This window comes from Phodopus roborovskii, unplaced genomic scaffold, assembly GCF_943737965.1.
Source record: "Phodopus roborovskii unplaced genomic scaffold, PHOROB, whole genome shotgun sequence".
Taxonomy (NCBI): domain Eukaryota; kingdom Metazoa; phylum Chordata; class Mammalia; order Rodentia; family Cricetidae; genus Phodopus; species Phodopus roborovskii.
In genome coordinates this window covers 4,097,800-4,122,170 of record NW_026126721.1, presented here as the reverse complement: position 1 = coordinate 4,122,170, position 24,371 = coordinate 4,097,800, and the positions used below count along the sequence as shown (strand labels likewise).

Sequence of the window (24,371 nt, the reverse complement as noted above, 5' to 3'; positions counted from 1 at the left end):
CTCTGAAATGTCTCTTTTACCTGTATGGGCTTCTTTATCTGAGCTAGTATCTTTTCCTCCTTTTTTTCTTAATTTACTTCTTGAAAGAAAAACTAAAACTATGAGGGTTTGAGGACCACGTATGGTTGGGTATATGAGTCGTCTTCAGGTTTGATACATAGGCATTTGGAGCCCTTAGCTTTGAGAATATTATTAACCTAATGATGAAGAGGATGAGTATTTATCAGTAGGAGGAGCCTTATGTGGCCTTTTCAATGTGTTTCTTACATGCTCAGGCCTTCAGCAAGTTACTCAATCTTCCTGAAGCTATGTGCAATACACAGAGTATGGAAAACTAAAGATTTTTTGAGTCTTTGTGCTGAATATTTTTTTTTCTGCACTGCATAAGAGCTTATGTCTTTGTTATTACTACATTTTATTTTTCTTGAGAAGTGATCACTTTTCTATTATCAGAAATACAGTGCATAAATGGATTTGCAGTCTTAATAACAAAACTAAAAAAAGACAGTTCTTTGGCAGATGTTATGACTTTTTATATATATACATAATTTTTTATTTAATTTTATATAACAAAGTCCAATTAAATGAAAACAAACATTTATACACAATATTTGGGAATTAATGAAGTAAAACATACTGATATTTTATAAAAGACAAAATAATTGGAGGGTCATCTGGGGGAGGTGGCTTTTTTTTTTCTTTTTCTTCCAGGCTATTTGGTGTTCGGTATGCTTCTTGTACTTTCATGGGCATGTCCTTCTTCAGATTGGGAAAGTTTTCCTCTATGATTTTGTTGAATATGTTTTCTGCACCTTTGAGTTGGACTTCTTTGCTTTCTTCTATGCATGTTTTTCTTAGGTTTGGCCTTTCCATGGTTTCCCACATTTCCTGAATGTTTTGTGTTAAGGATTTGTTGGATTTAAGATTATCTTTGGTCAATGAATCTATTTCCTCTAGTTCGGCACCTGAGCTTCTCTCTTCAATCTCTTGTATTCTGTTGGTTATGCTTGCACATGTAGTTCCTGATAGTTTACCCAGTTTTTCTATTTTCAGTATTCCTTCGGTTTGTGTTTTCTTTTTTGTTTCTATTTCAGTTTTCAGGTCTTGAACATGTTTGAATTATTTCCTTCATCTGTTTGATTTTTTTTTTCTTGGCTTTCTTTGTTTTCTTTAAGAGATTTGTTCATTTCTTGCATTTGTTTGGGTCTGGCCTTTTCCTCTATTTCTTCCTATTTTTTGTTTGTTTTTTTTTTTTCTTCTATTTCTTTAAGGGATTTTCTCATATCATCTTTGAGGGCCTCTATAATTATTATGAAGTTATTTTTTTAAGTCGTTCTCTTCTTCATCTGCTTTGGTGTGTTCAGGTTCTAGTTTGTGTAGAGTCCCTAGATTCTGGTGATGTCATAATGGTCTTTCTATTGTTGAGTGTTTGCTTGTATTGCAGTCTTCCCATCCCTTTATTCGGTGGGTTCAGTTGGAGTTTCTCTCTCTCTACTCAGCTCTCCTGGAGGGCATATGTGGGTTAGGAATTCGATATCTGTAACTCAGCATGATCCGAGCTCTCTTGGAGGTGTCTCCTCTGGCAGAGGGCAGGTGATTGGGCCCAAAGATCAGGTGAGTGCGGCCTCAAGGTGGTCCCTCATGGATAGGTGGGTCGGTCCAATGTGCTCAGAGCAGACCCAGGAAGTTCCACGGAGGTGGAGGGGATGTTGGACCTGCACTCTGGCCCATTGCTCACCCCGGGCATCGGTCCCAGCAGGACAAAGGTCATGTGAATTTGACCAGAGTGGCTATAAGCATTTCAGATAAAAGGACTCATTCTATATTTCATGATGACCTGAAACTCACTAGGTAACCCAGCTTTGAACTTAGGGTGATGCTCTTGCCTTAGTTTTCCGAGTGGTGAGATTCATATTTGATCCACCATCCCTGGCAAGGTATTTTTAAAAATTGAGGAAAATCTTAAATAAGTAAAAAATTCAAAAGTGAAAAAAGACTTCTCCATCCCTTTGAAGTTTTGTTGGATAGTGATTGTAAAATGAAAGTTATTTGACTTCTGTAAAATATTACTTCTCCTTATAAAAATCTGTCTATTCACATCATGGCCATTTTGAGAGGAGGGTGATGGATACCGCACTGCATGGGATGGGTCATCACTTTATCCTGTGGCCCTGTGAAGGCTTAGTATATGAGTGAGTATTGAATCCCTACCCTGCCACAAATTAACTTGTCATCTAGACACTTAACTTAGTTAATTGCCCCAAACTCCAACTTCTTCATGATTAAGTCCAAGAGGATTATGCTTATCTTATAAATCTGTTCAGGGCTTAAGTAATATTCCTAGTGTAAAGCATGCAGCATGATTCTGCCATCTACTAGGTACTTGATATGTGGGATTATTTTTAGATGCTATTTATATCAGAATACTTTTTTTCTTTTGGGTTTTTAGAGACAGGGTTTCTCTGTGTAGACCTGGCTGTCCTGGAAATCACTATGTAGACCAGGCTGGCCTAGAATTCACAGTGATCTGCCTACCTCTCCCTCCTGAGTGCTGGGATTAAAGGCATGCACCACCACCCAGCCAGAAAACGTATGTAATATGGTTGAATAGCATAGTTTATGTAGTAATTTTTAGATATAAGTGTTTTACCTACTTGTACGCGTGTGTACTACATGTGTACCCAGTGCCCAAGGAGTACAGAAGAGGTCATTGGATCTTCTGGAATTAAAGTTACAGACAGTTGTAAGCTGCCATATGAGTGTACTGGAAACTGAATACAGGTTCTCTGCAAGACTAGCAAGTGCTCTTAATTGCTGAGCCTTCTCTCCAGATACTCATGTGTCTTACAGCAGACTTTTTCCATTTCCTTCTGGGAAAACAACCTTATACAGAATAGGAAAGCTGTGGAGATGGGGTATGGCCCAGAGCCCAACATGGGTTCCTTGCTCTGTTCCTGAAGATTTCTGTTACAGGGTATTCCTGAAATAAAGTCTAATTATCTACTCTGGTATATTCATATTCTCTCTCTCTCTCTCTCTCTCTCTCTCTCTCTCTCTCTCTGCCTACCTCTCTCACACACACACACTGTCTGTCTCTCTCTCTGTGTGTATGTATGTGTGTCTGTCTGCCTGTCTGTCTCTCATTCCTGAAATAGGGTCTGACCAGCTACTCTGGTATATTATATTCTCTCCTCAATCTCTCTGTCTCTCCCTCTCTGTTTGCATGTGAATGTGTGTGTGTGTGTGTTATGTGTGATGTATGAATTTTTGTGTATGCATGGAGCATAGCACATATTGTGGAGGTCAGAGAACAACTTCTGAGAGTCAATTCTTGCTTCTACATTGTTGATAAAGGGTTTCTTATTTCTGGGGTGTTGCATATCAAGGTAATCTGACATGTACATTTGAGAAACTTAAAGGTATAACTGACCCATTATGGAAGTGCCTGTGTTGTCAGGCTATGATTGGATTTGGGATTGTTATTGTGCAATATGTGGGGTTCCATGGTGAATTTGTATCTGTTTTCTCAGGTAAAAGATTTGCTCTCTGTCTTTATATATGTTCATAGTAGTTGATGGCTATCATAGAAATACTGTTTCTAGTGCCTTGTTGCAAACCAGTTTCTTGCATCTGTATTTGCCCTTCTGTTCTAAGGATGCCAATAGGTAAGGACAGTCTGGTGCTGAGCTTCACATATTATGAGGAATTTATTAATAATAATAAAATAGTAAAGTTGGCAACCTAATGCTTTTTCTCCAATGAGTAAGTAGTTTTATTATCCTGATAATAATCATTATTACAAACATTACATTCTAGGCCTTCTGCCAGGTAGTCTTTTCCTTACATAGTCTCCTTAAATCTTATGCCTGTCCTGTGGGAGTAGTGTTGTTAGTATTCCCATTTGAGACACAATGAAGTAGATCAAAAGACATGATTTTCCTAGGAACCCGCAGGTAATGAGTGGTAGAGCTGGAATTCTACTCCTACTCCTAGCATGCCAGGTTTGTGTAGTGGAAAATCAGGCAGCTTGGGCTCACAACAATGATCTATATCATCAGCATAACCTGTGGGAAAATTATTAGGCTCAGAACTTGTGTAATGGTGGGCCTGGAACTTGTTGAGTAAGGTAGCTGCTTTTCAGGGAAGTGATTCATTCCACATCTGAACCAATTTCTCCATCACCTTAGCCTTGAAGGCTTCCCAGGCTTGAGACTTAGACATGAGAGACGTGACAGAGTACATGCTCCCAAGACTGCCTGCTATCAGAAGGTGGAGCCAAGTTTGGTTGTATTATGTTCTCTATCTACTAATCCCAGCCAGGCCTATATGTATGTGTATGGGCTGACTGGGTGGATGAACAGACAAAAGGAGGAGAGAGAGAGAGAGGGTGAAAAGGAAGAAGGGGGAAGGAAGGAAGTTTTGCTGGATAGATGCTTGGACTGAAGCAAGTTATCAAGGAGGTAGATAGGATAAGTGATAGAGAGTGATAAGTGATAACTAGGATGAAATAAAAGAATAGAGAAGGCATAAGTTTTCATGTTTTGAGGGCTGAGGATATAGTGCAGTGGTAGAATGCTTGCTTAGCCTATCCCCAGTATGACAAAAAGAGGTTCCAATTTTTGTTCAAGTCTATTATTGGAACATACTATTTCCTGGCATATAAATCTTATCCATCAGTTTATTAATAAACATATTTGGTCACTGACCTTAATAATGCTAAGGATAAATGAAAAACTTTGGTTGTCTTCCCAGAGAGGGAATATACATTCTCATCTGTTACTCAAGCCTGCTGCTTAGTAGAGGATAGGAGCCTTCTCACCTACACAGGATGGAAGGTTTCCTGGAGTCTTGGAATGCTTTTGAATATTGTTGTAAATATTGGAATGTTTGAATACTTATTGCTTAAAAGGATGTTATAACTCCAATTTTATATTTTTAATCAGGATTGACCGGAAGATGTCAAGTTCTCACACCAACTACAAACTGGATGAGGCCCAGGCTATAATGAGTGAACTTCGTACTATTAAGAAAGCCATTTGTACAGGCGAGAAGGAGCGCCGGGACCTGATGCAGGTAAAGCCAAGGCTGCCTCCTGAAAACTCTTGTCTGTCGATCTATCTCATTTGTTTATTGAATTTTATATGTTTACTGTATAGATAATTCATGAGTATTAGATATGTGTATTTTGAGCACATACACACCGTCTTTAAGTAAGTGTATTAATTCTGCCTGATCTCTTCCATCTTTAATAAAGTCAGGATTACTGGCCCCTTCCAAAAATAATTTGTTTAAGTTCTGAGCCATCTGCCCAAGTTCTGTTGCACTTGTGTTTTTGCTTCCAGTGTCTTCAACAATGCCAAAATTAAATAGGTACCAAAGCCTAAAGAAATAGTAAACAATCCTATTTCTCTTGAAATGTCCACACAAATGGGTTACATGTGCCAGAATTCCTACTTAGTATAATTTTTGGCATATTATCAATCACAGATTAGTTTTATCCATGTACCATAATGAATGAAAAAAATCAGATTATAAAAGTGTGGTCTGGGAGATGTTTTATCCATGGAATATCTATAAAAAAATTTGAAGTGCCATGCATCTTGTCAGACCCAGTTACTACTTGAACATTTGGGATAGGCATTTTTTAAATTAAGAAACACAAAGGCTTAAAAAAGTAGGAACAATGGCACCAAAACTATTCTTACCAGAAGGATTCAACGTCTCTTTACTTAAATGACAGTTTTCTTTAAAATATGTGCATTTAAAGAAGATGCTTTTGTAAAGCCGGGTAGTAGTGGTGCATACCTTTAGTCCCAACACTCTGGAGGCAGAGGCAGGTGGATCTCTGTGTGTCTGAGGCCAGGTCTACAAAGAAGATGCCAGGACTGTCTTCATAGTTACACAGAGAACCCATCTCAAAACACCAAAAAGAAAATACGGATTTTTTTTTTAAAAGTCTAATGATAATGGAGAGTAGGATGGGTTCCCTCTAGTCTTAGGCTGTAGACCTGCTTGAACCAGAAAAAAAAAAAAAACAGCTGCTTCTAAAGGAAGGAAGCTATGCAATCTCCACTCACAGCACTTGTCTTACTCTTTTCCAGAGCCTGGCCAAGCTTACTGACAGCTTCAAGAATAGCTGCTCCATTACAGACACTCTACAAGATTTCTCTCATAGCACAGGTGTGCTTGGTGACACTGGTGTCCCTCAGCAGTTTTGTGATGCTGGCTCTCAGACTGACACTATAGGAGAGGTATGCTCACTCAGGGCAGAGACATGAACATTCTCAAAGAGGAGTCACTGTCTTTGATGGCGTTGTCCACACAATTGATCTAACTTTTAATTTCTATTTAAAAGATATTTTGGCTTTTGTGTCAGTAAACTTGAAAGGAAATCATATTTCTCACATTTAGCTCTATTGGCACAGTGGTATAGAATGTGTATTGTCTTGTGATTAGGAATCTTAAAAACAGCATCCACTTTGCCAGCATTAAAATTAAGTGTTTCCTTGAAATATATCTCAATGACATTTTATAGTGTGGCTTGGCAAATGATTTCTGCAAATGATCAGACAGTAAATATCTCAGGCTTTGAAAGCTAGGTAGTCACTTCCTTGACTGGCCAGCTGTCATTATAATGTAAAAAAGGTGTCATGCATGATAGCCAATAGAGTGGCCTTATTGGTTGCCACTAAAACTTTATTTCACCCCCCCCCAAAAAAAAGTGGGGCTTGCTTATCTCTGGTATAGGCTGTGATATCCAAAGGCATTGTGGTTCTGTCACCTAAGGTTATACTTTGTTGCCATTTCTTATTCTTCTAAGAGAATATCAGGAAATTGGTTTTCTCCTAGACTTAGGACACTTAAGCATGCTCTTCCTTGATAATCAATAAAGCCTTGAATTAGTCACAAAAAACCAAATTGGGAAAAATCACCATTTGAAACTGGGTAGCTAATAATCAAAGACATACTGTTGTAATATTATTGGATGAAGTCTGAAATTAATTTCCAACCATGTGAGAACAAGTGAGAACAGTTTGGAGGACCTCTTTTCCCTAAGTGTTGTTAAGTAAAGATACAATATTAGTGGAAGGCAAGATACCCCTCCCGTTAAATAAAGGAAAGCTTAAGAGAGAGGGAAAAGACAATTTGTGGGAAGGTCTGGGATTTAGTTAGTAGTAGTAGTGTGAAAGTTTGAAAAATAGTGCCTTTCTGAGGGAAATATAAATTATGAATTGTTACATCTCAGGTGTCCTAAAAATAATGTGTTTTCAATTTTTATTTTGTTATTACTGAAAGTATATTTAGACATTTTGAAAAGGGGTCTTCTTTTATTTAAAGAACATTACCACTTGTAATATTCAGAGAAATATGTGAGCCAAAACATTGTTATTTTTGCCTAGAGATTTTGGAGTGGAAAAAGGAAGCAAGCACAAGACTCATTGAGTTCTGGAAATGATGTTTTCCTTCTTATCATAAAGTTGATTTAGAATTTATAGCTCTTAATTAGTTTGAGAGAAACAGATAAGATCAAAGCTCTCTAATGATTCCAATAAGCCATTCTAAAAATGTCAGTTTGGACGTAGTGGTTGTTTCTGCCATTTCAGTTGTAAATTGTCATGGCTTATAACCCTGAAGTTTACTGGGGTCAGCCCTGGGTTGGCAGCACTACAGCTGTTATCTTGGTTTAACTAGTTTTTTGTTCTGTGTGGATTTTGTTACCTTCAATATAATTGGCATGAAAATATGTAAGCCTAACTACTGATAGTATTGCAAGCATTTAGAGTGTAACTTGTAGGTGATACTCCCCAGTCCAGATCTTGCCTTGTTTCCTTTTATCTTTGGTTTCATTTTTATGTCTTGAGCCTAGGAAGGTATTCTCTAGTCCCTTCTTTAGGCAACTAGTTTGTCTAATTTAGACTTTGGGATTTCCAAGTAGAACATCTATTTTTATCACTACATCCATGCAGGATTGGTTCCCAAACCCCATGGGATACCAGAATCCACAAATGATTATGCCTCACATGTCAAGTGGCATGCTATTTGCACAAACCCACACATACTTTCTCCTGTCCACTTCAGATTATAATACCTGATGTGATATGGGTAGTTATTATACTCATAGTTTAAGAACAATGACAAGAGAAGAAAAATGTCTGTTCATATTCAGTACAGATGCAACCATTGGGGACTTAGTTATATTTTTTAGCTCATGGTTGGTTGAATCTACAATGTGGAACTCACAAATAATGAGGGCTGGCCATATTTTGTATTACATGTGGAATTGGAGTATCTGTAGTGAATGTTTTGCCTTTATGTCAGCTTACAGTAAGTATTTGCATGTTAATTGAAACATAATTCATTTTTGTTATTTGCAGTGATACAACAGGTGTGTGTGTGTGTGTGTGTGTGTGTGTGTGTGTGTGTGTGTGTGTGTCACTCCCTTGTTTTAAAAGTAAATAATACCTGTTTTAGGAAGCAGAAGTCCTCACAGCCTGCCTCTCAGCTATCACCAGCCAGGGGTGGCAGCAGAGTATTATTTCTAGGCCTTTGAAATCTACACTGTGAATAATATTCTTGGGGTTTTTGCCCCCAAAAGTTTAAGTGAATTTTCTACTTTGAAGACATGATTTTAATATTCTTTTGTTTGTTTGTTTGTTGTATTCTGGAAAGTTTCTCTTTGATGACAAAACAAGACTTGTAGACCGTGTTAGACTTAACTGGCAGTATGAAGAAGCCCGAAAAAGGTAAGCAGCATACTTTCATACTTTTACAGCCTGGCCTTCTCCTTGCTTTTTTTTTTCCCTCAGAAAAAGGTTTAACATGTTTCTAGTGTCTGAGTGCCCACATTTTATAAAAAGCAATGTATAAAATAGAGAAGAATGGGACTTTATTCTTTATATATCTTCTTAATACACATGGTGAATTTTCAAGTACTCTTGAAATGTGAAACTGTCAGTATTTAGTTAAGATGATATGAAGCCATAAGAGACTTCTGTAGCTTTCTGTATTATACCAAATACTTGGCCATTCCCTCCCTGCTGTCACTCCCTTTCAACCTACAGATAGTATCCATCCATCAGGCCAGTGGAAGCAAACTGTTTTTTCTTTCACACACATTGCCTTTAATTACTAAGATTAATACAGAAAGCTATCCATCTTACGATCAAAAGCAGCTTCGTCCTGATAGGGCATCAGGTGATAGCAGTATCTATTAGAGTTCTTTTGTTGGAGACAATTGGCATCATTTGTGTTGATCTATATTGTATCGTACCTGCTTTCTGCAAGATTGACAATTATCAGGGTTTGTGCCTTGGGTTTGTCTTTCCTTACTCCATCCCTCCCTCCAGTTTTCCACAGAACATTACCCATATCCTTGTATAGAACAATCTTGTTAGTGCATTGCCTTTCAACTCAGGTGCTTAAGTTTTTCATTTTCAATATTTGAATGTCTAACACCACCTCAACTTAGAGACAGATTTTCTATTATGCCTTATAGAACTCTGAAAAGTAAATCATTTTAAAATATGTACTTTGGAAAACTATGAAACAGGTTTAATTTTTTATTTTATTTATTTATGTACTGCTGAGACTAGAACCCAGAGCATCATGTATGTTGAGCAGGTGGCCTATCACTGAGCTATATCCCAGATGCTTTCTTGTTTTGTATTTTCATACAGGGTCTCGCTAAGTTGGCTGGGCTGGCCTTGAACTCATGCTAACTCAGGCAGTCCTTGAACTGCTCAGTCCTTCTATCTGAGACCCATGTTCAAGGGGTCTGAGTCTGTCCAATGCTGGTTTCCCAGCTATCAGTCTGGGGGCCCATTAGCTCCTCCTTTTTCAGGTCAGTTGTCGTGTGTTTCTGTAGTCTGGTCTTGACCCCTTTGCTTATCACTCCTCACTCTCTGCAACTGGATTCCAGGAGTTTGTCTCAGTGTTTATCTATGGGTGTCTGCTTCTGTTTCCATCAGCTACTAGATGAAGACTGTAGGATGGCATATAAGTTAGTTATCAATCTCATTATCAGGGAAGTGCATTTAAGGTAGCCTCTCCACTATTGCTCACGTTGTTAGTTGGGGTCATCCTTGTAGGTCTCTGGACATTTCTCAAATGTCAGTTTTATCTTCAAACCTGTAATGGCTCCCTCTATTATGGTATCTCTTTTCTTGCTCTCTTCTATTCGTCCTCCAACTCAATCAACATGTTCTTCTCTCCTTATCTTCTCTTTCTCCTAACTCCCTCTCCACTCACTACCCCCATGTCCGCAGGGGATCTTGTTCCTTTCCCTTTCTGTGGGGGAGCATATGTTCCTCTTTGTATCCTAGCTTCTCTGGCAGTGTGAATTGTAGGCTGGTGGTCCTTTGTTCTATGTCTAAAATCCATATATGAGTGCATACATACCATGTTCCTGTTTTTGTGACTGGGTTACCTCACTCAGGATGGTTTCCTCAAGTTCCATCCATTTACCTGCGAATTTAAAGATATCATTGTTTTTTTTTTTTATCTGCTATGTACCACATCTTCTTTATCCATTTTTCAGATGAGAGGCATCTAGGTTGCTTCCAGGTTCTTGCTATTACAAGTAATGCTGTTATGAACATAGTTGAACAGATGTCTTTGTTGCATGGATGTGGATCATTTGGGTATATGACTAAGAGCGGAATTGCTGGGTCTTGTGGTAGATTGATTCCCATTTTTCCTGAGGAACTGCCAAACTGTTCTCCAAAATGGCTCTACAAATTTGCACTCCTACCAGCAGTACAGGAGTGTTCCCCTCTCTTCACATCCTCTCCAGCCCAAAAAAAAAAAATCTTTGGTGTCATTGATTTTAGCAATTCTGACAGGAGTAAGATGGTATCACAGAATTGTTTTGATTTGCATTTCCCTGATAGCTAAGGATGTTGAGCACTTTCTTAAGTGTCTTTCAGCCATTTTAGATTCTGTTGAGAATTCTCTATTCAGTTCTGTAGCCCACTTTTTAATTATATTATTTGGTGTTTTGGTGACTAGTTTCTTGAGTTCTTTGAATGTTTTGGAGATCAATCTCTGTCAGTTGTGGGGTTGGTGAAGATCTTTTCCAAGTCTGTGGGCTGCCATTTGGTCTTGTCAACTGGGTCCTTTGCCTTATAGAAGCTTCTATGTTTGGGGGGTCCCATTTATTGTCTATCTAAGTGTCTGTACTACTGGAGTTATGTTCAGGAAGCGGTCTCCTTTACCAATTTGTTCAAGGGTACCTCCCACTTTCTCTTCTAAGAGGTTCAATGTGGCTGGATTTATGTTGAGGTCTTTGATCCATTTGGACTTGAGTTTTGTGCATGGCAATAGACATGGATCTAGCTGCAGTCTTCTACATGCCAGCATCCAGTTATGCCAGAACCAATTTTTGAAGATGCTTTCCTCCTTCCATTGTATAATTTTAGCTGTTTTGTTAAAAATCACAAACCTACTTCTCTTTACTGGGAATAATCACACCAATTCTTCCACGACTTTTCAGGGTGGACTTGTGGTTGGCATTGAATTTTTTAAGTTCATAGGCCAGTGCTGGTTACCTCCCTGGTCATATGCTTCATTTTGCATGCATTCTTTCATGATAGCTTTGGGTGCTTGTGGGGGCAATTGTTTCTTCTGACCAGGCCTCTGCTCCTTCGTGCCTGTTTCAAAGTGGAACTGCCAAGTGTGGGTGCTGGAATTTGCTGTGCTGTATTAAACACAGAAAATAGATTATTGCTACACTTTACGACCATAATTGTTATGTGTTGTTGTGACATTTACCAAACATAGCAAGTGACTTCTTTGTTCTAGAAGTGGTGTCAGTACATATCAAGTCACCTTTTAGATGTTGAAGTAATACATTTGGGCAAAAAGATGAGGATTTAAGATTATTTATTGGGTAGGCACTGTATTTAATCGTTACTTTTGCATCAAAGTATTATTTCACAGTTGCTAGAACCCTGTTAAGATGTTTACTGTAACTGCTTAGAAGAATCCAGGGCCCAGCGCTTCCACCTCAGCAGCACATTAGAGGCTTCTCAGAAATGAGAGGCAAACAGAATTGTGCAGGAATGATGAGATTATGCACCTCAAGATCGGGAGAGATGTTCTTAAATAAATGAAGGATGCCCACTCCAACCCAGGATCCTTCTGAGAAAGACTCGGGAAGGTCAGAGTCAGAGAAGGCATGATGGGTGTCAATTAGAGGCCAACCTCAAACTGGAAGAGGCAACAGGATATATTCTTTCCTAGAGGTTCTGGAAGGATCATAGCCTTGCTGATCTGTGGAACTGTAGTCAAATAGTAGTGTTGTTTTAAGTCACCACAGTTCACAGTTGTGGTCATGTTTTGTTTTTTTTTTTGTTTTGTTTTTTTGTTTTGTTTTTTTTTTGCTGTTTGTTTTATTTTGTTATGTTGTACCAATAAATCTAATACTTCTGTCCACTCGATGATACTTGCTAACATTGATAAAAAGCAAGTCTTTTATCTTTAGTCTTCTGATTCATGCTAATAATTTCCAGAAATTCTCTCATAAATACTCTTAGACATCATGTTTTATCACATACCTGGGCATCCCTAATTTAATCAAGTTTACACATACAAAGTAACCCTTACACATATCTATTGCAGAATCATTTGTGTTTTGCCAGTTCTAAAAGGGGGGAGAAGGTGAAACTTTTACACATTTTGAAGAAGAATTTCCATGAGTGTCTAGAATTGAGGTTGTTTTAAATAAATATAAGATTATAAAAAAAATGAAGAGTTCTGGACAATGAGGGCTTTTATGTGTGCTTAGATTTAAAAGAAGTCACTAGGAGTGGAACTTATAATTCCAAGTTGTAATGTGAGAATTCCAGAGAATTAGCTCACCAAACTACCACTGTCAAGAGTAACCTGTTTGGTATTTCAACCCTGGGTTGAAATGTCCCAACATGGCTCCTTTCACCTGTAATACCTCTTTGAATTTCCAAGGCAGGCTTTATGAGAGAAATATTTTCACATGACTGGCTTAAAATTTTTGGGATTTTTATTTTATTTTTTTTTAAATTGGTAGAACAAGTATTCTTGAAGCACTCTTGATGCTGCAGATGACTCTGTATTTTTAACTCAAGAGGACTTTGTCCAGAACAGTGCACAAGTTGTAGCCATTTCCATGGAAACATTCAGCTTAGATAGGAACAAAACGTGGTGTATCCCGTTCCTGTGTCTTTGGCATTGCTGTCAAAATTGTTTCTGGTGTTCTTGGTTGTCAGGATTTATTTTTACTACAATCCTGATTGAATTTGATTAGTCACTTGGATTAACCCCTCCTTTTCTCAAGTAGCTTTGTATATGGACTTTGACAAGTAAATAAAAGTATGTTTGACACTGAGGCTTCATCTTTTTCATTGGGTGAAAATAATAAGTTAAAGACTTGCTGCTTTTCATTTTGTAGAGTTTTTTTTCTAAAGGTTTGTCCTTCTCCAGAGGAGAAAATTTAAGATAGTGTAGCTCAAGGACATGATAGGACATCTGCCAGGATAAGTTGGCATCATGGCAGGTTGGATCTGTCATGACTTGTCAGGTGAGATGACAGGTTTCCTGAAGTTCTGTTTGCATTCCAGAAAGCCACAGAATTTAAGGAATATGAGAAATTATACAACAGACTGAAAATTTTAGGTAGGATTTAGGATTATTGCTGATGTACTTCAAACATTATTAATATTAAAATTACTCCCAGAAACCGACTCAGGCCCCCTCAACATGGGTCTCAGTTTGAAGGCCAGGACAGTCTAAGGGTCCTCTGACAGTGGAACCAGGATGCATCCCTGGTGCACAAAAGGACTTTGGGAGCACATTCCCCATGGAGGGATACTCCCTTAACCTGGAGGCAGGAGGGAGAGCCTAGTTCTTACTCCAAATAACTTGACAGATTTTGATGATTCCTCCTGGAGGGCATCACCCTACATGTGGAGGGGGGGTGATGGGGGGTCGAAGGGGCATGCAAGGGTGGGAGAGAGGGAAGGAGGGAGGGAGGGAGAGCGAACTGGGATAGATATGTAAAATAAGAAAAATAATTAAAGAAAAGGAAAAAAGGGGAAAAAAGTATTTCTGGAAAATGCAAACAATTAAAGATTTCCCCATGAACTGTAAAGATCTGAGTAGTTTCTGCAGCCCAAACACAGGTTTCCATTCATGGTTTGACATGCCTTGGTTATGACAGAAAATACACTTGGTCAGATGTCAGAACCAAACAGTTCATATTTTACTTCTATATTAGACCTGCTCATGGAATAGAACTTAGAAATCAGGTAATAAATATGAAACCTAAAGTGAGATTTTGCTTTCATTTTTTTTTCACTCTCAGGGTATGGGGAAACATATGTTTTAAAGCTCTTAAAGGCATTTGTGAATGGTTATATGTAAGCTATAAGATGTTTTACGTATCAAAAGGAAAAGCATATAGTGGATTTGTACATAAAAAAAGAAAGAGAAAGGAAGGAAGTCCTTTCCAAATTTCATGTAGCTTTTAGGGGTCTTTAAAAATAGTCTTGGAAATTTATTGTTTGTTTGTTTGCTTTTCTGGAAACCTTCATCATGGTTTTCAAGCACTGAATCTCATTGAAATGATTCTTCAAAGAAAAGCATTTCTGGAAATTGTTTTTCCTTTAATGCTCAGAATTGGAATGATGGCCCTCCCAGGAATGAGCCTTCAAGCAGTATATAAACTATTCAGCATAGATCTAGAAGAAGGTGCACAGACCTTGGCACGTCTGTGTTTTGCCTCAAGCAGGAAATCTGCTTCCTCATGGAAACCTCCAGTAGTAAGGATGCTCCTTGCCTATGGCTTTGTTCCAGGGCCTTAGCCCAGGGCATGCTACTGAAAGACCAGGGAACTGTGCTAGCGGACATTTGTTGGGGAAATCCTTCCGTCTAGGGCTTTTGGCTTCTAGAAAAGACAGACCACAGACAAACGTGCCTCTTTTGACCTGGCTGAAGGGTGATCAAAAGTCTCCATCTAGAGTGTGGTCATGAAGAAAGGGATTGCCTTTTCCAACATGTCAGTATTCTAGATTCTGAGGTTGCTTGACAAGCATCTTATAAGTGTCTTCATTGTTGTGAGGTCGGAATTAACAAAGCAATGTGCTTAAACATAGAAATGCCTGCCTAGTTTTCAGCATGACCCAAACAACTTTTCCAGATGGGTTGCAAGAAATCATCCTCATCCGGATCTTGTTTCTGCTAGAGAGGTTGGCTCTTCCTAGCACATTTTTCCTGTGAACTATGAAAAGTTATACTACATGGTTTGACTTTGGCTGTTCTACTCTTTCATTATGGTTGAGGTGAGCAGGCCCTTTGAAACTGTGCTTCTCCTCCTTATTCCCATAATTAAGCTTTCCTGCTCATTGATTTTTGTAGATAGTGTGAACCCCTTGATATTTTCCTGAGAAGGTTAGAATTATCTGGAACTGGATCTTTTGCCACCCTCAGAAAATTGAATCCTTGTAAGTACCATCTAGTATAGAGCTGCCAGTCTTAATGGAGTCTTGATCTGTTCGCATTTAAACCATAGGAAATTCAGACTGCTCTGGTAGTGTGGTGTGTGGTGGGATATAGCTTAGTGATAAGTGTTTACTTAGCATGTATGCTGTCCAGGAAATTGCTCTAGTAAAATACGCACACATGTGTGCGTGTGCGCAGAAAAATTCTGTAAGAACTCAAAAGGGGTGATTTTGAGAATGTCTTTTTGTATCAAAAGTGTGACAGATGTGGCTAGTTTTAGCCTACCTTTGATAGGCTTTCCTAAATAGCAGATAAACTGAAATAAAAATTTGCTGTGAGAACATAGCCAGATTTTCTCATTAGTCTTCAAGTCTTGTATATTTCATCTTTACCTTTCTCTTAGCTTATAATAGATTGTTCTAGAAATTTTGTTGGATATAATGTCTAATTTGCCACTGGATTGTTTATGGTCCTGTTCAGAGTGTTTTTCTTGGATTTCAGTTATATATTACTGCCATAAATTTCTAATTCCACTAATTAGACTTAGGTGGATGCTTAAGCTCTGCTTAGTTGCCCCTGACATTACTTTTTTCAATAACATGGTTTGGCCTCATTTTCCAGCACATTTTCAGAATATTAGTTTTAAGTTAGAAAACAACTTAACTAATAAAACTACTTATACACAAGTAGATTTTTTTTAAAAACCTTTATGGAGAACTGGGCTTGAGAAAGTTGCGTACACTTAAACTTTAGCCTGCAGATCCTTTTCTTTCCGGGACTGTGGGTTTTGGGGTTTTGGGTTGGTTCTTTATCTGTCCAATTCTCCAGCCTTCGTGTGTCCATGCACACATATCTAGATCAGGCAGCTTCATGTGGCACAGGCCTGGGCCACAGTTTATTTAATGCATGTGGTAACTCCAATCGATTGGTGAGTCTATGTGGAGCTCAGGTTTGAGAAAGATTGTGAGGGCTGGACCTAGCAGGCAAGAAGCCAGATACAGTTAGTGTCATGTGTCCCGGGCACAGGAGGTAGGCAGTCTCATGTGTGCTCCTGCCCTACCTCTGCCATTCCCATTTTAGTGAAGAACAACATCCTGTCATTGCCTGATGTAACTCCCTAAAGGTCAGTTAGCACCTTCCAGACTGGGCAGAGTTGCAGAGGAGGAAGCGCTGAGAGTCCTGCCTGTTCAACTTGAGTGAGTAGCAGAAGAGCCCAGAGGGCTTGCCAAGACCCCAACCTCATGGCGTAGGAGTCAGTAGATCTTGCTTGGGCCTGATGGTTGCCTTTCTAACTGCTCCCAGGTGATCCCGAGGCGCCAGTCCTGAGGCTCCACTTTCATAATCACCGCCTTAAGGCTGTGTGGTGCCTGACACTTACATGTTCTCACAGATTTCTGTCATCTCAATGAAGTCTTTGGATTTCATTTTTAGGCATGCGTGCCAAACTTCGTATTCCACAGCACTGGGTTCACGTTGGGTCTGGCATTCCTAGTTTTTTTCTTAAAGAACCCTTATCTAAAACATACTGATCTTACTTTTAAGTATGTTTTCAAAATACAAGCTATGTCTATTTTATTTAATCTAAATTCAACACCACTTCAGGGCATAAGAGATGAAATCTGTTTGCCAGGCAAGCACTTGGAAATTTAGGGTCCGGGAAGTGTTCAAGCACTCAGCTTTTGTTGAGTATTTGCCCCTCCTTTAGGCACTTTTCAATCCCACCTGGCCAAGGGCTCTGGGGCAGGAAGGAACAGATGTGGAGTCTGGGGCCCCAGTACTGTTTCTGAAACATTCCTGATGAATGCATTTTCCTCCTTTTATTTTCCCAATGTGTCTGCTAGTGTTTATCCCTGGATGAGGGGGCAGAAAGGCAGAGGCGTCTCTTGGATGAAAGTCTAGATACTGATGGAGGTGGGAAAAGAAGACATGAACAGCTTCTGTCCTCTCTGTGATGACATCAAGTAGGGAACACAGTATGGATATGTTCAGGACTGCTAGCCTTTTTGTCGATTCTTTGAATCAAGTACAATGTAATTATTGTCACCTCACAGCTCAGCCTTCTCTAGTGCTTTCAGGACCCCTCATTTCCAAATGCTATTAAGTTAAAGGTCAGAGCAATTATCTCACCATTTATTTAACCCAGTGAGTTTATAGAGTCAGCAATGGTGAAAATGTGCCCACATCAGGTTTTCTGTTCATTCCTATCTCTTCCTGCCCCTCTCTCTGTCTCAGAGTCTCCAATATTCAGCAACAGCTGGCTCAGCTGGCTAACGAGTCATGGCCCGGCATGGCCGAGGCCGACAGGGACCGGCTGCAGCTCATCAAAGAAAAGGAGGCCCTGTTGCAGGAGCTGCAGCTCATTATTCAGCAGCGGAGTTCGGCAGAAGATGTGGCCCGTCTGGAAGAGGAAAGGAGGCGCCTGGAGGAGGAGATCCAACGTGCTCGGGCCACATCTGCACAGGGCGCCACAGAAAGGTGTGTGGCTTTCCAGGATTTGGGGGACAGCAGCTAACCTTGTAGAAATGAACCAAACTAGAAACACTAAACGGATGACTTGTATATGGCTTGAGGATGTTCTTAATTGATATAGGCTGAACAGTCCTTGAGTAAAATATTTGAGCCCAGAAATGTTTCCAATTTTGGCATGTTTTATTTTATTTAAAAACTTTCGTTACATTTTATTTATTTAGTATATGTGTGTATATGAATGAATGTGAGTGTGAGCCACAATACTAATGTGAAGGTCCCAGGAAAATTGGTAGCAGTCAGTTCTTCTGCTGTAATGAGGGTCCTGGATATTGAACCCAGGTCACTAGGGTTGGCAGTAGATGCCTCTTTTTACCTGCTGAACCATCTGACTAGCCCCAGAGTATTTTGTTTTTATATTTATTTTATTCATTTGTTTATTTGTTTTGGTTTTTGAGACAGTGTTTCTCTGTATTGCTTTGGAGCCTGTTTTGGAACTCACTCTGTAGACTAGGCTGGACTCGAACTCACAGAGATCCTGCTGTGATTCCTGAGTGCTGGGATTAAAGGTGTGCACCACCACCCTATTTGTTGCCAAGTTTATTTTTTAATTTTTATATTTTTGGATAACTCTTTAGTCATCAAGCTACACCCCCTAAAATCCTTTCTCTTCTCTTTGTTCTTTCTTTCTTTTCTTTTCTCTCCTTATTTCTTTCCTCCTTCCCTCCCTTCCTTTGTTTATTTCTTCCTTCATTGTTTGAGACAGGGACGTATGTACACATGCTGGCTCTAACTTGCTGTGTAGCTAAGGTTAGCCTTGCATTACCGATTCTCCTGCCTCTTCCATTCAGGTCCTGGGATCACAGGCATGTTGCTCCTCTTGGGGCTAGAGGTTTTGTTTTGTTTTTTAATTTTAATTCTTCAGTTTTTTGGAGATGCACTTATATGAATTTCTATTCTGACAATTTAAAATCTGAAATGCTCCAAAATCCTAAATCTTTACATTCTTCATATTCAGATTTGGGACTCCCAGTTCAGGGATGTTCCACTTCCCCTGAGAACAGTAACTGCCTGGCATGTTTCCTTATAGAATATTTGGGAAATGGAATCATGTGCCTTCTGTGCCATGAGAGGTGCCAGATGCTTCCCAAGGTTCCAGGTGCCAACTCAGAGCTGAAGCATGAAAGCCAGGTTTGATGGCTCACACCTGTAATCCCAGCCCTTAGAAGTGGGATAATTGCCCTGATTTTGAGATCTGCTTAGGGTACATATTGAGTTTCAGAGTTGGGTAGTAGATTACAGAGGAACATGTTATCTTTACAAAATGAGAAGCAAACATAAAGAAGTGGTGGAGGACATGGATAGAGAGGGAAGAAGGAGGAGCATCATTTACACTGTTTCCCTTTTGATTTCTGCCTGTGTTTGCAGAGCAGTGCCTGTGTAGGATCGGAGCAACTACAGGGAGATTGTGGGGGGGGGGGCGCACAGGTGGTGTCCCAGCTCCAGAACAGGGAGCCTCTGTTGCCTGGGGGGGGGGAATTGCTCCCTGTAGCATTGTGGGTGTCACCCTATTGCTTTTATCTTCAACTTTGATTTCTAGCCAGGGAAGCCAGCTCTTTCTTTTGCAGTAGGAAGTCGGCAGCCTTTTGTGAGTCCGTTACTGAACGTGCCTCTCCTCAGTTACTCTTGAGACTCTTTCAAGCACAAGACACCTGAAGCCTGTGTCTTTTGTATTCTCTGATGCCAAGTTGTTCAGCCTTTCATCATGTGCCACGTCTCCTGGTTTCCATTTGCTGCCTGTGATTGTGGAGTGTGCCGAAGGCTTGGTCTGCTTTCCACATTTAACAGCTGTCAGTGGTTTATCTGTGGCTATCTGCCGAGCTTTGGGGACCCCCACTTTGTTAATACACTGACTAGCTCCAGTTCAGTATATTGACCTGACCCTAAATTGTATCTTCCTGAGCATTGTCTACATATTGTCATAGAGTTTAAGTAATCAGAATTACTTAGCTGTGCAGTACATTTAGTGCTGATTTCATTGTGACCTCTTTTTTATTTTATTTTTTGTCTGTCTGTCTATCTGTCTGTCTGTTTGTTTTGAGACAGGGTCTCACTATGTAGCTCTGACTATATATACTCACCATATAGACCAGGCTGGGCTCCAACTCATACAGATCCACCTGCCTTTGAATGCTGAGATTAAAGGTGTGCACTGCTACACCCATTTTCACTGTGACTTCTGACTGTTCATCATATTGCCTAGCAATCTTGATGTTTGAATGCTCATTGTTAATCTTTAGGGTAGATGAATAGTCTGAAGGCACTTGGAGCTCAGAGTTCATGGCAACATTGGAAGAAAGAAGGGTTTGGAGAGTTCATCTTAGCCTAGTAATGAAAAGGATGAATTTTAATTTGCCCGAGATGACAGCATACCCTACCATCTCACTGCAAACCTACAGCTGAGTCTGAATCTCAAAGAAAACAATGCTACTGAACTTTTCTTGACAATGGTTTCCCTCACCGTGTGAAGTTTCAGCACTTGCCAGTGCTGTGGGCACAGGGTACACATCTTCAGAACCCTCAGAGAACAATGTTAGCTCCAATGCCTGGGACCAAGGAATAAGACAGTAGCAAAGCTGGACTAGTTTTCATCCAACTTGTGGTCTCTTGTGGGATCAGCTTGGGTACTCAGTTCTGGGACAAGAACCCTCAATAAGAGCTGAATAGGTCCTAGTAAATATCCTAATCTGCTAGAAAATGACATCTGATAAAGGAGAACAGGCATGCATGCTGAGTACCTATCTCCTTTGCACTTTGTATCAATTACTGCTTATAAGATGAGACTAGATGCCCCAAAGGGTTTCTGCAGCTGGTGACAACTTCTGTAAAATGGCTACTGGGTACATTTCTTAGTGTCATTTTACCCCCAATTTAAATGTGGGGTCTCATGGTAGACAGTTTCTTGTAGGACAGTCTATGGTTAGACCCAGAGTGGAGGTGGAATAGAGGGACCAACTGAGGCTAAATTTGTGTAGTGAAATGACCAGGACCCAATCAATCTTTGCCTGTCCCAGCTCCAAAGTAATTTATGAAGACAGTTATGTACAGAAAGCCCAATGAGGGAACATGACTGAAACTCATTTTATTTTATTCTTCCTCAATTTTCTGGAAAAGAAACTAAAGATGAGAGTTTGGTGCCTTTTCCATTGCAAAGCCTTAGGTAGGAATTTAAGCATGACCCAAAATTTTTGAAATGTTTTTTGATGAAAAGATACCCTCTTGTCACATATTAACAACAGAAGAAGAATGCTGGGAAGTAGAAACACTGGAGTCTGGTAAATTGCCCTGCCTTTAGGTTCATGCTGATAACCCAGCTTTGAACTTCTATAGCCAAGGCAAGTTACTTTCATTCCATGAGTATTTGTTTTCTCATCTGTTAAGTGACATAGAATCAAATAACCAACAGGAAATGAAGTATGGCATGATTCCACGTGTTAAGGGCATTGTCCTTTCTTATGCACTAATACAAGACTTCTAAATATCATATTAAAGCAGTTCACCCAAGAGAGCATTGTGTTGCTTAAGTTTTCTTTGAACAAATAAAATGTTTTCCTTCAAAAATATAGGTAAGTAGAATCTTAAAAACTATTGCATTAATAAGCATGTATTATAGCTTTTCTCAAGTTGTTGGTTCCCAGATAATTCCTTCCATTGTTAAAATTACTAAGGACTCCCAAAGAGTCCTGTTTTTTTTTCTGTCAGTAATTAATGATTTATAAATGAGTTTGACATTACTTAATAACAAGGCCACATTAGAAATAAAAATTTTATGGCTGATAATGTTTTTGAATTTAAAAAGAAAGAATAGTACTTTAACATTTTTATAATAAACTTTTTAAACATCTGGCTTTCTAGAAGGCAATTGGTAGAGCACTTGGCCTGTTGTTATATTTTTTGTGGTGAACACATGAATATTTTTCTGCTCACAGTCCGTAATAAAGAAGAGGAGATATTTTAGCATCTTTGACAGGGATTCCCCTAGGGTCTGTGGACCATACTTTGAACATTATTTGTTTTAATGTATGTTATTCAGCTTTAAAATGTGTTGTGTAATGAATGTATTCAGTTATGAAGATGTTTGAAACAGTGGCAAATTGTTATAGGGCATGTTTTACTGTAATGTCAATGGAACTTTACATAGTTTTTGCCTAAGAGGGCCTAGGATGAAAGGGTTGGATTTGCTGTAAGGAATCCCAGAAAAATTAATGCATGTTGTGCATTTGAGCCAAGCTTGTTCTGTCTGTTCTCGTACCCATTTACCCTTCACTCACCTTAATCACCCATTCATATGCACATTCACATACTGTCCATCCATCTGCCTTCCCACTTGTCCACTCACCTTCACGAGTTCATCTCTTCATCCATACATAGACTTACTCTTCCTTTCATTTACTTGCTCCAACCATGTATGTATCAAGTATTTCAGGTAACTTAGAGTTCCAGGGATGTATTTTCCAAATAAGACAAAACCTTTTTATTACATTACCATTTATATTGTATGCCTTTAGAGTTCACTTAATCATTGCAACCTGAATTATTTATGGGACATTTATAGTTGAGTTTCTCCTCTGTCCCTCTTTCTCTTCCACTCTCCCTCATTCCTCTCTTTCCCTTTCCCCCTCCCCCTCCTTTGTTTCTGCCTCTTCTCCATATGATGGTAGGGATGGAATCCAGGTCCATAGGTACACAGGGCAAATGTATCATTAAACTGCATTCCTAAACCCTATAGCTGAATTCCTTGTTATAAAAAAGAATTCCCCTACCCAGGAAATGACTATTTTTGTATCTATAGGATTCTACTTCAAGAAAAAAGAAATTGTCTGCTTATGCAGCTTGAAGAAGCTACACGTTTAACATCATATCTTCAATCCCAGTTAAAGAGGTAAATTTTTATAAGGGAAATGTATACTTAATAATTTTATTATTATATTTCAGACATGCATTATATTACAATGACATTTGCTAGAACTTTATAGTTTCTTTTAGGTTTGGAACCTGAAGTTGTATTTAACAGAGTAGAAAAGTAGATATGCTTCTTTTGTACATAATTTGCTAACATGCAACTCAGATAAAATAAGGAGAGCCAATTGTGGTTTCAGAATAAGTAAATCTGACTCTATTATAGTTGCCTGTAATTCTGTCACGTGGAAGGCTGAGGCAGGAGGATATGGAGCTCAATTATGAAGTCAAATTTATTAAAGGAATGCATAATTTACTTAACAGCTTCAAAAGCATTCATCTATGTACTCTTTTATTATGGGGCTTTTTTTTTTTTGTAAAAGCAACATCTGGATGCATAATGTCAAGCCCTTACTGTGTAATGAAGCAGGATGTAAAAGGCTTTGTACAAATGACATTATCAGTTATTCCTCCGACTCAGGAAGAAGTCGCTTTTGGGCACTGACTGTCATTCAAAAGAGATAAGTAGCAAACTCTGCTCAGTTGCTCTCAAGCTTAGAACTGAATTCTTGGTGGCTCTGTTCTTTCCTGAGGCTCCATCGCAGGAACCATGTGGTGGGTAGTGGGAGTAGCATGTGTTTTTTCTGAGACCATGGCTCTTTTCTTTCAGCCTATCTGCCAGCACCCTGACTGTGTCATCTGGGAGCAGCCGTGGGTCCTTGGCCTCCAGCAGGGGCTCACTTGCTTCCAGCCGTGGCTCCCTTAGCTCCATCAGCTTTACAGACATCTATGGCCTCCCACAGTATGAGAAGACTGATGCTGAGTGTGGCCAACTTCTGCGCTTTGATTTGATCCCCTTTGATTCCCTGGGACGTGATGTCCCCTTCACAGACCCACAGAGCCACTCGGGCTTCCACAAGCAAAGGAGATCCCTGGATACACCCCAGTCTCTGGCTTCACTGTCCTCTCGCTCCTCCTTGTCTTCTCTGTCACCCCCGAGCTCTCCCTTAGACACACCTTTCCTCCCAGCTTCGAGGGACTCCCCTCTGGCACAGATGACTGACAACTTTGAGGTGCCAGGCCTGGGAACACTGGACAGACTGCGGTCACAGGCCTCTACTCTAGGAGATGAAGATTTGCAGGGAACTGCAACACTTCAGCCACATGGAATCTCTGTGGATGGGGAAGGACCCCGAGAGCGGGGGCCCCAACTTGTGACTCCCACTAGTGGAAGTAAGTGATGGGAAGAAAGGCCTGAGTTTCTGGCAGGGGCAGGGGGGAGTGGAGATGTGGGCTGTGGCTTTGTGGCTGGTGACTTTTGACTTGCTGGTAAGGTAGTAGTTTTAAAATATTGATAGGGTTAGGAAGAGGCCATATCTTCATTAGTCTTTCCTTTCTGTGTCAGGAAAGGTTGATATTGATGAAGTTGTAATCAGCTCATTTATGGACTGTACTTTATTTTTGTATTTATTTAT

At 39.6% G+C, this 24,371-nt stretch overlaps 1 protein-coding gene across 1 annotated transcript in view; it reads left to right on the top strand.

The window, feature by feature from the left end:
• Positions 1-24,371, top strand: part of Wwc3 (WWC family member 3) — a 103,522-nt gene that overhangs the window by 59,488 nt on the left and 19,663 nt on the right. Inside the window, exons 6-11 of the mRNA XM_051174881.1 lie at positions 4,944-5,073; positions 6,102-6,251; positions 8,671-8,744; positions 17,704-17,946; positions 22,790-22,879; positions 23,567-24,129. Of these exons, the coding sequence (XP_051030838.1) occupies positions 4,944-5,073; positions 6,102-6,251; positions 8,671-8,744; positions 17,704-17,946; positions 22,790-22,879; positions 23,567-24,129 (1,250 nt within the window). The remainder of the gene's footprint in view (positions 1-4,943; positions 5,074-6,101; positions 6,252-8,670; positions 8,745-17,703; positions 17,947-22,789; positions 22,880-23,566; positions 24,130-24,371) is intronic.